Source organism: Lactuca virosa, chromosome 2 (genome assembly GCF_052849685.1).
Source record: "Lactuca virosa cultivar CGN04683 chromosome 2, Lactuca_virosa_CGN04683_v6, whole genome shotgun sequence".
In the NCBI taxonomy this organism is placed as follows: domain Eukaryota; kingdom Viridiplantae; phylum Streptophyta; class Magnoliopsida; order Asterales; family Asteraceae; genus Lactuca; species Lactuca virosa.
In genome coordinates, this window is record NC_136427.1 from 192,243,817 (window position 1) to 192,257,252 (window position 13,436).

Genomic DNA, 13,436 nt, shown 5'->3' on the forward strand with positions numbered 1-13,436 from the left:
GACTTTCTTTTAGATCTATATTGTTTTTGGTTTTCACTATATTTTTTAAATTTTTTAGGGATATATTCCCTTTTTGATCTCTTTTTATTTTTTAAAGTATCAATACCAAATTGTTCACAAAAATGGCCTAATTGTTGTCTCTCAGTGAGGCGTTGTTTTTTTATCTGTTGATTCAATTTTATTTCATTGCACAAGGCTAGACCTTCTTGTGTACATATTCCGATAAGTTTTCCATATGAATAATTTTCATAAGGAATTTGAGGATGATTTCCCTGTAGTTGTTTCCTAACCCTTTCAGCAAAAAGGTTTGGAAGACTATCAATAAATTTTTGTTTCCAATAACTAGAATTACAATCATCTAATTCTAATACTCTGCTCATAAAAGTATCTTTATACCATCTAAATGAAGTTAAGGTTTTACATTTCATACCATTTAGTAAAGTTCTAGTATTACCAGAATTATTTGACCATTTACCCGAAAAATGTTCAATTATACTTAAAAGGAGTGTATAAACTACATCTTGAACTATTGTTTGTGCAGAAGTTGAAGTGCCATCTTCATTTTTAATTTGATTAGTAACTATTTTGGTAGCATTATAAATTTGAATCTTATCTGATTCGTGTAAATAATTATCCCACCAGCCTTTTAATTGGCCAGTAAAACCTGCTATTATCATTTGAGCAACTGTTAAATCAGTATTTCCTAATTGTTTTGCACTAGTAGCATATAAAGTCATTCTTTGAGTTAACAAATATATTTGTCTCTCTGTAAAACCATCTAAATTCCATTCATAGACGTTCTTACCATTGTAACTATTATCTTGAATAAACTCTTGTTCTTCAAATAAAACATCTTGAGGAGTGGGTCTATTATAATAATATTTAGATTGGACGGGTTTTCTAGCAAATTTACCATCATAACTCTCATATTTTATTTTATTAATACGTTTATCTTGTTCGGATTCAGACTCAGAATTATAATCTGATTCTTTAATTCTGTTTAAAGTATTTACACTTAAATTTTCAGGTTTTTTTAATTTTTCTAAAATTTGATCTAGTTTTGTTTCATTTTTAAATTTAAAATCTTTTATTTCCGGAGGAGGTTGGAAAGTTGCTATTATTTTTTCTTTATTCGGCTTTGTTTTCTCCATTTGAGATTGTTCGATAATTTTATATATGCTTTCTACCTTTTCTTCTATAGAAAGAATTTTTTCTCCAAGAATTATAGAATATAAATTTGTAAAATTATTTTGTTGTATTAATTGGTTAATATGTTCTACGGTTACCTGTAAAGTATTACTTTCAACTAATTTTTTATAAGCCGAGAACTTTAAACTTATATTTTCCCTGGAAATTTGAAAACTTTGTTGTGGTGGAAAAATCGATTTTTGTATATTTCCATTTGTAAGAGTATATTCTCTTTCTATCATGTTTAAATAATTAATTATATACTTATGAAAAAACCATGGAACAAAATATATAATTTTGTTAATTTTTGATAAATAAGAATAAAACTCATCTTGTATAATTGTTAATTCTTCTTTTGAAAATTCTTGGAATAACCAAGTTTTAAAAGGCTTCCATTTTTCTGTATTAAATTCATTATAAATTATTGATCTTGCCGGTGATCCCGGACTAAAATTTATTATTTCTTCTCTATCCATTAAATTGGAAAATTCATTTCTGAGGCAGTAGGATCCTCTTCATAGACACCTTGGACTATATTTTCTTTTATATTTAATTGATTTATTTTCTTGTCTAATTGAGACGTAGAACATCGGGAAGGAGTTTCTACCTTATATTCTAAAGTTGATATATGAGAATATAGTGATCTAGTTGATCTACATCTTCTTAATAGAGGTATTTCTCCATCATCATTATCGAATTCTATTTGAATTCTTCCTTCCGATGTTTGTATAATTTCTGTAATTTTATTATTTATTTTTGGTTGAGGAGGAACCGCTCCCTCCAAGACCCAATTTTTTGGAAAATCTATTTCATCCCACTTAATAGCTTTTCTAGTGGTTATTTTAGACATATCAAAATTACTTTCTATTAAAATAGTTTCATTATTAGGTTGTTAGATTTTTTACACCTAGGGTTCATTGTTTTTAAAGGCCTGTAGTATATTCTATAGCATATACATATTAATTCAGATCCTGGCATATAATTGTATCCATTTGTTTTAACATTTAAAGTTAAAGCATCTAATATATTAACATCAGATAATGATAACTGTAAATTAGGATAAACATTAAAATATACTGGACCATTGGTCAGACTGGACTGTATTATTCCCATTAAAGATTGTTTCCAATTCATATTACGACCATCACGTAATACAGCTAAAAAACTTTCTGGTAAACCTTGTAAAGTTAAAGGTTTAAAAGCAATTTGCACTAATCCTATATGAAGATAATTATGAGTATATTGATATCTATGAATATCTTCATATGTTAATAATTTAACAACCATGTCATCTTGATTCATTGTTAAATTTTCTTCAGTTGTTTTAACTGATTGTATAAAACCTAATTCTTCAAAAGTACCTAGCTCATATAAAGCTTTTGGTTGTATTCTAGGAATTGTCCATTTGTTTAACAAGTCTAATTGTTTTGGTATTTCATATTCTTCATTTATTTGATTTTTAACATTATTTCTATTATTCCTTTTGAACATGTGAAAATTCATTTGGAAAATAAGTGTTAAATAATCTTATGAAACACATGGCTCTGATACCATAAAGCACAGAGAAGGCCCAGGGGTACCATATAGTTATGCCAAAAATACAGTCATAGGATTCTTTAAAATAACAAATAATTTGATTTGAAACGTTAATGTATACCGAGTCAATGACAAACAGCCCTAACAACGCCAAACTTCGGCTAAAAAGCGGGCAACATCACGACTAATGGTAAAACATTTCAAATTAAATTACATGTTATCAACCTAGACTTTTGTATTTCAAATAACTATATGATACCGAAGGTTTCTACCAGATTAGTAAAGCCATAATTCCATGAGATTACTTAACACTTAAAAGGGTTTAGCCTATCATTAGGCTAGTACAAACAATAATAAAGTATAAGTAATGAAAACTTACAAGAATTAGGGGAAACACAATCAACGCAAGATGGATGCACCAGTAATACTTTAAAACTTATTTTATTGCTTCAGAATATTTTTACAAGAAGAGAGAGTAAGCAAAGGATAGTACATTCTCTCATGGAATTATGGCTTTACTAATCTGGTAGAAACCTTCGGTATCATATAGTTATTTGAAATACAAAAGTCTAGGTTGATAACATGTAATTTAATTTGAAATGTTTTACCATTAGTCGTGATGTTGCCCGCTTTTTAGCCGAAGTTTGGCGTTGTTAGGGCTGTTTGTCATTGACTCGGTATACATTAACGTTTCAAATCAAATTATTTGTTATTGTAAATAATCCTATGACTGTATTTTGGTACCCCTAGGCCTAATCTGGAACTATGGGGTTCATGACTTTATATACTCCATTATGGTAAATAATGGAGTATATAAGGTAAGATAAATTGTGTTCAAAATATTCTTCATTCTTTCAAGACAATCTAAGTGAACGGTTCAACACGTCTTTCGATTAATAACAGGGAACAAACAAAATATTTAAATAATTATGTTAATGCATATGATATATTACAATGAACGAATTAATATCGTTATGGACAAATATAATTGTATATTTTCAAAACCTCAAAATTTCAAGTTAAAAAAAATACTTTAATTCAAATCACTCCAAGTTAGATAGATTTTTTTGACCATATTAAAAAAAACATTTGAATCACAATACACGCTCATACTGGATTATTATGACGTACATTAGTTTTCTAATTGCTAATAGGTACGGTGTAATTGTTTACATTTTAGGCAAACTATGACATGTTTCCTGTTTTGGGATGGTCCACAAAACTTCCCAAATAATGCAGTTATTGTTATCGTCATTGTTTACCGTTTCCAGTATGTGAATGTTGCTTTACAAAAAGGGTATATAATGTTTACTATTTTCTCATTGTGGCATGTGTATCCACATATCACAGTATTATATTGGATGGAAAGCCTTGTATAATGTTCAACTGAATGTGTACATTCCACCATATAGAGCACACAATAATTTTGACATTGACATAGTTACTCTACCAGATAATTAGTAAAAAAATCATACTTCATTTACTATTAAAATTCTATTATTTAATTTATTATAATAATGTACCTTCATAAATACCAAATAATAAAGATACATTATTATAACAAGTTTAATGATAAAAAAATATAATTTTTAAAAAATAAATAATTATAAATGAAGTATAATTTTTTTGATTAATTATCAGGTATATCAACTATGTCAATATTACAATCATTATGGTCTATTTCATGGAATGTAAGTATTCAATCGAAAACTATATAAGGATTTCCATCCAACATAATACGATGATCTGTGGATACACCACAATGAAAAAACAATAGGCATTGAATGTCATATTTTGCATCCATTATGTAGGATGCTAGATTGTCTTTGTGACTCCTGTATAAAGGACCATGGGGGACCATGACAATTATATGAAAGACCATGGCAATTACATGAAAGACCATGGGGGACCATGGCAGGAAAGACTGCAGGAGGGACTGTAGCAACGGAACTGATTATAAGACTATGTGGAGACCATAACATTCACACGGGTTGAAACAGACCCGATGGTTAAAATAGGCCGAAAGTGATTGTAAGACTACAGGTGGACCATAACATTCATATGGGTTGAAATATACCCTTAGGGCGGGGCCCCACTATTGTGTATGGTATGTGGTATTTATGGGAACTCACTAAGTTTTATGCTTACGATTTTAAGTTTAAATTGTTTTAGATTTTCTTATATTGAAGGAAGGCACGACCTGATTGCATCTCATTCGTTGCAGATTTTCGCATTTAATAACTCTTATGTCTATATCCTGATAAATGTTTTGAATCAAACGGTTTTATTTGGATCTTTGAAGTTGTAATTGAAACAAATGCTTTTAAATTTTAAATGAAAATTTTTGTTTGAAATTTGGGACGTTACAATATACCCCTATGTTTTGTCCAATTTTTGTTTGGAGATCTTTCCAACTAAGTGTTTGTGGGTGACACTAATGTTTATCAATCTGAATATCATTTTGTATAGTAGTGGGGACCTTGGTGTATGCAGAATAATGATGTTTTATTCATCTTTTACAATATTCATCTTTTATGCATCTAAAAACACTTCCATCTTAACTGGTCAATCGAGGGAAGAGTATGTCGAAATATTTGTGACATTCTTTGTTAAGGTCAGTAAAGTCATTACACATGCGTAATGTGTTTAACATTTTAACAAGGACATGCGTTGTTAAGGCCAGTAAAGTCAATACCAAGGTATGGAATGCAGTTTCAACACATTGTTGTTCTTTTGGTGGCATTTGGGATGTTTAGTATGGAATTCTTGATTTGGAGTCCAACCATCTGAGGTCTGAAATGCTTGATAGGATTCTAGTCTGTACGGATTGTATTTCTCATTGATGTCATCTTCTTTTTTTATGTATCGATTTACATATTCGATAAGCTCTTATCTAGTTTTGGCGCTCTTTCCAATGAGTTTGCAACATTGACAGGCTTTGTTGAACCTGGAAATGTAATTGGGGATCGAATCCCCTTCCTATATTGGTCTTACCTCCTAATGCTATTAGGGGCTAGGAATTTCATCTAGAATTGAATGGATCTCTTTAGCGTGGTTTTGACATACATACACCAGAATCGATGATCCAACTTGAAGGACTCCATATGAGCTGCGTACATCTTAACATGACCACCAAGATATGTGGTCCCATCATACATCTTTACATGAGGCAACCTTGTGTCATTCAGCTAAGTACCTGATCTAAGAGCTTGGTACTTTATATATGACATAAGGATGTCGAGCTCCATATATCCTAAGGTATTGATCGAACAACTTGCGTTCTGTCACACCCCCAAACCGGAATAGCGGAAACGTTCGGGGGTGGAGGACGTCATGTGTAGTATCACAACAATTGTATCATAGCAATCATAGTAAACACAACCAAACATTGAATATATATATATATATAAAAAAAGGTTTACATCTGTTTGACTCTTGTTGTCATACATCAAAAGTATAATCAAAATAAAAAGACATGACTCCATACTCTTCGTCTTCTCAGAACTCCGGAAGGTACCTGTCTACTGATTTCCTGAGAATACAAGCGGTTTTGAAAGAGTATCAGCATAAAGCTTGTGAGTTTATAAGCTATGTTTTGTAGTGAAAACTTGTTGTTGTATCTTGTAAAATGTTCGTATGTTTCCAAGAAAATACAATATTTTCTTTAGTAAAAGTATGATATTACCAGTTCCTTCTATGAAAGTTTGTTACAGTATCCTTTGTAGTATAAAAAATTTCAGTTTGTATGCTTGGTTACTACTAATATGTATGGTATGATAAATATTGTACGAAACCTCTGTGTATGGAATGTTCAGTTTGAAAACCCTGGCTATCACTAGTATGTATAGTATGTTCTGTTTGAAAACCCTGGCTACCACCAGTATGTATAGTATGTTCTGTTTGAAAACCTTGGCTACCACCAGTATATATAGTAGTTTTATTATTTAAAATAAAACCAGTTGTTGTATCCCTGGAATCCTCCAGTGTAATGTATAATAGTTCTATTAATTAAAATAAAATTAATGAAGAATGAAATCCCGTAAACCAAGGGTTAGTTTGTACTTAATGTGAGTCGTATAACCATGCTTGATATGACCTGGTGACCTCTACGACGTTCTTCAGGCGTCGGATGTTATGACATTTGTCACCCCAGGCATGCCTGCCTAACTGTAGCTAGCAGTTCAGGTATGGGATTGTCAGTCCCGAATAGATCTATTCACAAATCTCACGCTCTCCCTCCAGGAGACTCTGGTTATACTATGATAGGATTTAGTTCAGTACACCAAAGGGTACAGTTTTGAAGTAGAGTCTCACAGTTTTGTATAATCTAGTTTACGTGCAGTTCTGTATTGAAATCCGTTGGATGCTGTATAAGGTAATAATTATACTTAAATAATTATTAGATGTTGTACTCTTGTTGTAATGTATATCATAAACTATATCTGTCATAGTTTATATGTTTAGCAATGTATAACTCAGTGTATTGAAAACCCCAAACTATACTTATTATAGTTTGCATGTATATAGTATATTCGGTTTGTATATCGATCTGAAAACTATGCATTTATGATTGCACGTTGAAAACGCCCCTTATGCTCAACATAGTACAAAAGGGGATAAAATATCTAAATATTTTATAAAACGTGAAAATCGTTTGTCTGTATCCATGCATGAGTTTCATACTTGTTCAAAGTCCTTTTGTATTAGTTTCACAAAATCATTCGTGTTTGGCTTGTATTCCCCCCTGAAAACGTTTAAAAATCATGAAAAGCGTAGGGGTATGAACTCACCTCGAGCGAGTGGTTTGTATGAAAGATCGATATGAGATGCTGAGTGTCAAGTGAAGCCTCAAACACAATTGGATCCTATTTAACATGTAATAACACATATATGATTCAAATTAGGGTATTTCACGACTAGACATGATAGGAAACCACCCTAAGGTCTTAGAAACACTTGAACTAAGTGTTAAAACCATATGTGATTGAGTGAGGGAGGTGTACGGCCACCCTAAGGGTGTGTACGGCCATGGGTGTACGGCCCATGAGTGTACGGCCGTACACTCATGAAAAAGTGTGCATGTTGAGGTGTTTTAAGGCCCTAAGAAGCATCAAGGAAGTGTGTCTAGGTCCCATGCTTAGTTGTAGTGCAAGTTTAAGGCCAATAAAGATCATCAAAGTGGGTTTACGGCCCTAGGAGGTGTGTGCGGCCGTACACCCTTCATGTTCATGCTAAAGTTGTCGACTTTAAGGTGAATCAAGGCTAGGATCAAAGGTTTAGCATGTCCAACTAGCTGATATGGGCCAAACTCTCACTTTGGGGGGGACTTTAAGGTGTGTACGACCAACCTTATGAAGGTGTGCGGCCGTACTCCTTCAAAGGATGAAGAACATGATGAAACTTGAAGAGTCAAAGCTTAAATCAAGAGGTCTTTTCATTATGACTTGTCACTCATTAATGAAATGACATGATGACATGTCACTCTTTTATGACATCACATTTCGGATGTCAAAAAAAAAAAAAAAAAAAAAAACTTTTATACAATTTGGTCTCGTAAACATAATGTAATTGTGATTTGTGACGCTAATCATATCATTCTCAACGTCACATCTTGAAAGATGATGCTAGTAGGCATAGCAACTAAGGTTTACGAGACAATGTGAATTTAAAGGTGGCTACCCATAATATCCAATTTCGAATCCATATCCAAATCCAGACATGAATATGATCACATGGATCGTGGTCACACTATCCCCCCTGGTGAAGCTTCTATAGTCCATGAAAACTATATTTCATAGAGTAGTATTAATTATGACAATTTCATTAAATTCATTAAACTCAGGGCCTGGGAATGAATTTATCATCTTCCAACCAGCTAAAAGACTTTCTCCCTGTAATCGAAAAGGTACCTACTATTACTCAAATTATTCACAAATGGCATATGCATGTCGCTATTTAAGTATACACAATGTCACCCTTTTGAAAATTGAGTCGACATTGAAATATGACAGATGTTGATTAAGATGAACGAAAAATATAAGTAGAGTGGTGATTGAGGATGTTCAATTGTTCATATCACACGTGATTATATGAAATACACAAGTTATTGATCAAAAACCATAACCTTCTATACTATACCAGAATCTAATCAAAATCATTTATCTACCTAAACTAAAAGTATGAGAAACTAATAAAACCTTAATAAATCCTTAGTTTTTGAAATTAAAATTTATAAATTATCAGTGTTACATGTTTTCAATCAATTACACAAGAACCATATATATTATGATATATTATTATAATCAAACAAGAGTAAGCTCATCGGCTGCAATGGTGTCTATGGATTCAATGGCAGCAAGCTGTTTCCTTAAGGCTGCAAGTTCTTCCCCAGCATCACACACAAATGCAGATGCTTGCCTCCCTGATAAAGTCGCCCCTTCCATACTGTCTATATAATCCTGAATCAAGTCAACAATACCGGTCAACCCTCATCCAAACTTTGACTTTCACAAATGTTGACTATTCATATAAAAAAATGATTAAAAGAAAACGGTGAACACCTGTTTTGTATATGAGCCAGCTAGGAAGAAATTCTTGACAGGTGTCTTCTGATCAGGCCTAAATGGATCTTTACCGGGTCCCTCTCGATACAAAGATTGACCAATCTTGACCACGGATGACCATGTAACTTCCAGACCTTGGGAGGATGGGAATAGAGCCAAAACCTAATACATGATTTAAGAAAATTATAAAAATTAATAATTAATAAAAAAATGTTTTACAAAAAGTGGTGTTTACCTGTTTTTCAACACGGCTTATAATCTCTTCATTTGGTAAAGGCATGTATGGGTCCCCTGGAGTCAACACACATCTGCATAGCAAAAGAGTGATTATTATGGAATCTAAGAAGGAATGGGAATGACTGATTCCAATCCTTACTGGAGCAATGAGCCTTGTCCTTCAATATAGTAATCTTCAGGTGAAGCAAGTGCCAGGTCAGCAAAACAGGAAAAATCTGCATCTGGGGTGTAAAGTAGATTGTCCAAACCTGTTGCTTTCCTCGATTGCCTACATATCAAAAGTAACAACTTATTTTTTTATATGTATAAAATGATAAAAATAAATAAATAAATAAAAAGAAATTCCAGGTCACCTAGAACGTTCTAGATCCTGCATTTCTGTTACCCAACCGTTATATCTAAGTTGTACTGTTACAACTGGAACACCAACTAATTTGTAGATATTATCAAAGAATTCCCATTCCCTCCAATTTGAAGGCAATAATCTTTTAATTCCAGGGACATCACATGCTGCATTTTTCATGGAAATTTTTTAATTATTATATATAATATATTTGTTGGATATAATATAAATAGATACAAACCTGCTATATATACATCTGCCTTTACTGTTTTCTTTTGAGTAGCCTGGGAAACACAAAGACAATAGGGATTTTTTTAATTTAATGGTTAGAAAATGTAAACTCAAGTAAATTTAAAATGGTTCTTATGGAAGTAACACTAAAAAGAGCACTTTTATAGTGGAAGTAAAGTCAACATTAATACTTTCTTGATTAGTTTCATTCTCATTAATGAATTTAATAATAGTGGTGCTACTGCTATCATGCACTAAATCTTGATCCACTACTATCGTGCCAGATTGCACATATTAATTGTAAATAACTAAATATAAACAATAATAAAAAAACACAAAACCCTTAAATTTACAAATACTAAAGAAAATGAATGTACCTTAGACATGGCAAGCCCTGTAACATATGTGTCACCATTAGCTGATTTATCATACAAAATCTCTCTGCATCCCCATCTCAAATGAAACCTGAAATGGATTTGTGTAAATTGTTTGTTGGAGTGCAAGGGTAATATGGTCTATTCAGACAAAAAAAGAAACAACTTTTATGTATCCAGCTCTTTATCCATACACGAATTAATCGGGAAAAAGGAAACAAGCCCTATAACCAGAATCCAGATAAAGTGAATTATCTTTTATAGTGGGAAATAACTTTTTGTATTATTCTTTTGATGGATGATTTGTGTTGAAATTAAATTAAGTAACTTTATTTAATCATACCTTCCTCCTTTCTGTATAATATAATCTCTGATGGGCCCACTAAGATACACATCAGGGGATCCCTTAAGCATACGCAACAAGGAAGCCTCTGTCTTGGTTGCAAACAATGAGAAAATTGTGAGCATACAACGTGCACTGATATTATCACAATCAATAAATCCAAGAGCATAAGCAACCGGGTCCCACATTCTCTGAATACTCTTACGTGTCCCCCCTTTAGACATAAACCATTCAGAGAAGCTAACCTATAAATAAATAAATAAAAGTCAAGAAAGTCAAAAAGGAAATGAAAGCATTTGACTTTTTACAAACAGTTGTTAGTTCTTACATTATCAAGGTTTCTTATTTGTGTCATTGCTCCATCAGGGTCAACAAGAGCCCTCACAACTGGACTTAGAGCAAGAGCCAAAGCATTTCTTGCTTTATCATATGTCTGCATAATAATATAACAGATGAGAGAAAATTTAATGAAGGAGCATTATAATTGAAAGGGTATTTAAGTCTTACATTAAGCTGATTTGTGGTTAAAAATGCGTTAATTCCATGTAATGGTGCTCCAACAGGGAAGCGGAAATCAAGTTCTGTAGTTGGTATATAAAAGTATTGATTATATTATGTAACAAAAATATGTTAATTTTAAGATTTTGTGAAATAAGATTCAAAAATTACCACCGAGTTCTCCTCCTCTGTTTACAAAAGTGTGAGTGTGATCTTTGACAAGGAGGTTCTTTTCAGCACCAACCTAAGTTACATACAAAGCCAAGAAAACTTATCAGATAATCATTACATTCATTTTCTGATTTCAGAATCTGAAAATGGTCAATCACTAGAGTAAAAAGCTAAGTATTTATTATTTGACCTTTTTCAGAAGACGAAAAAGATTATTGTAGCATCCAAAGAACACATGTAGTCCCATTTCAATGTGGTTTCCACGTTTATCAACAAAAGAACCCACTTTTCCACCAATGAAAGTCCTTGATTCGTATATATCCACCTGTAAGATTTAAGAGAAGTTCAAGTGTGGTGAAAATAAGAAGAAAGTGAGCAATGTGTAAAGGAGTAAGAATGTAATTTTTGTAAAAACCTCATGCCCTTGATCCAAAAGCTCCACTGCAGTTGACATGCCAGCAAGGCCAGCACCTATGATAGCCACTTTCAATTTGGGTCCCCGATAATGTTCAGGTTCTGGTGGAAATAATCCTTTTGGAGCTGATAATATAGTAATACAACAAAGAAAGATGAAATCAATGCCATTTCATGTTTCTAAAGAAAGAAGATGAAGAAATAAAGTAACCATTACAGATGCTTATGCATGTACATTAGGCACTCTACACAGTTTTGTCACAGTAGTTGTCAAAAGTCAAAACGAATGTGTAAAATAAAGTAGACATGAAATTCATGTATATATAGTCACTGTTGTAATATCATTGCCCATTGATTCTATGCATTTATCGAAATTTAGGAATAGGTGTAAGAATTTTGAGCAGAAATTTGTTAGAAGAAAAGTCAACAGAACTTGGACTCGCCGCCCATAAACTCCAAAAATTTCTTCCCAATTTGAAGTCTGTACAAGATAACAGGATTGAGGAGCGTAATAAAAAATGAGCATATGAAACTTTCCTAAACAACAAACCGATCATCAGGTGATCACAGATTGTTAAAAAATCTGTCCCAATAACAGTGAATAAAAAACCAATCATACTCCCATAGTTCTAAAAGGAAATACAACAGATACGTCAGATATGGGGGTCGGAAAATAACGATAAGGAGCTCAACTCTAATAATATTAAACTGTCTAACAAATACTGTATGAAAATCTGTAACAAACTCTATGTCATATTTTAATTTCGTAAACGGAAGAAATCAACACAATTAGGCAATTAGCTACTATTAGAGACTAAATTACAACCTAAATTCCAAAAGCACAATTCCAGACTAGTATTACTGCTATTAATCAAAACAAAGAACACTTAAAACAGACGTACATCACAAATTTATCCAAAATTACCATTAGTTCTCATGTCCGATACATCTCTGTCCAAATCCGACCGAACAACAGACTTGTGAGCCTTCAATCGGGTCAATTGACGGCTCCGGCGACACCGTAAGAATGTATCAGTAGTGGGAAAAGAATTACGGGTTCCGGAAGTAGAAGTGGCCGGAAACCACAGAGAAGAGGTAGAAGAGGTAGATGAAGTAGCCATGTAACTAACTTAACAAGTTAACATGCACAAAACCACCCCTCTTTTGTATTCTCTATCCAAAAAAGATAGAGAACTGAGTGGGGTTTGAAGCTTTAAATTAGAGAGAAAAGAATCTGAAATTGAGGAGATGCTGGTGGTGTTGGGTTTGTCACGGCGTTGGAACTAACGCACCATGACAAGAGATACCGTCTATCTGTTGGACAAAATATTTAAATATTAAAAATACAAAATTTCAAAAATGGTCCGTGTGGTTTTAGAAAAATGGCAAGGCAAGGATAACTTTTAAAAACGCTTCAAAATAGACCTATGGTATCAAAAAGTTGGAACTTTTGTCCTTTTTAAACATTATGTTAGTAAATTTGGGTTAAATATACATAAAAAGAGTTTACCTATTTTATAAAAGTCAACACATCCTCA

At 32.6% G+C, this 13,436-nt stretch overlaps 1 protein-coding gene across 1 annotated transcript; it reads right to left on the reverse strand.

Annotated features, from left to right (window-relative positions):
* Window positions 1-8,915: 8,915 nt before the first annotated feature.
* ZDS (zeta-carotene desaturase) lies at window positions 8,916-13,185 on the reverse strand. Its single transcript, XM_079078977.1, has 14 exons — window positions 12,824-13,185; window positions 11,900-12,024; window positions 11,675-11,809; window positions 11,485-11,557; window positions 11,323-11,396; window positions 11,144-11,248; window positions 10,816-11,060; window positions 10,476-10,563; window positions 10,109-10,151; window positions 9,878-10,034; window positions 9,664-9,792; window positions 9,523-9,595; window positions 9,285-9,449; window positions 8,916-9,182 (listed from the first exon to the last, which is right to left on the reverse strand). The coding sequence occupies exons 1-14, from the start codon at window positions 13,017-13,019 to the stop codon at window positions 9,027-9,029; spliced, it is 1,764 nt and encodes a 587-aa protein (XP_078935103.1). The 5' UTR covers window positions 13,020-13,185; the 3' UTR covers window positions 8,916-9,026.
* Window positions 13,186-13,436: the final 251 nt, after the last annotated feature.

Coding starts and splice junctions, on each gene's coding strand:
- ZDS (XM_079078977.1), bottom strand. CDS start 13,019: ATGGCTACTTCATCTACCTCTTCTACCTCTTCTCTGTGGTTTCCGGCC. Junction 11,810..11,899: donor TTTTGGATCAAGGGCATGAG/GTTTTTACAAAA, acceptor TAAATCTTACAG/GTGGATATATACGAATCAAG. Junction 9,450..9,522: donor TAAGCCGTGTTGAAAAACAG/GTAAACACCACT, acceptor ATCATGTATTAG/GTTTTGGCTCTATTCCCATC.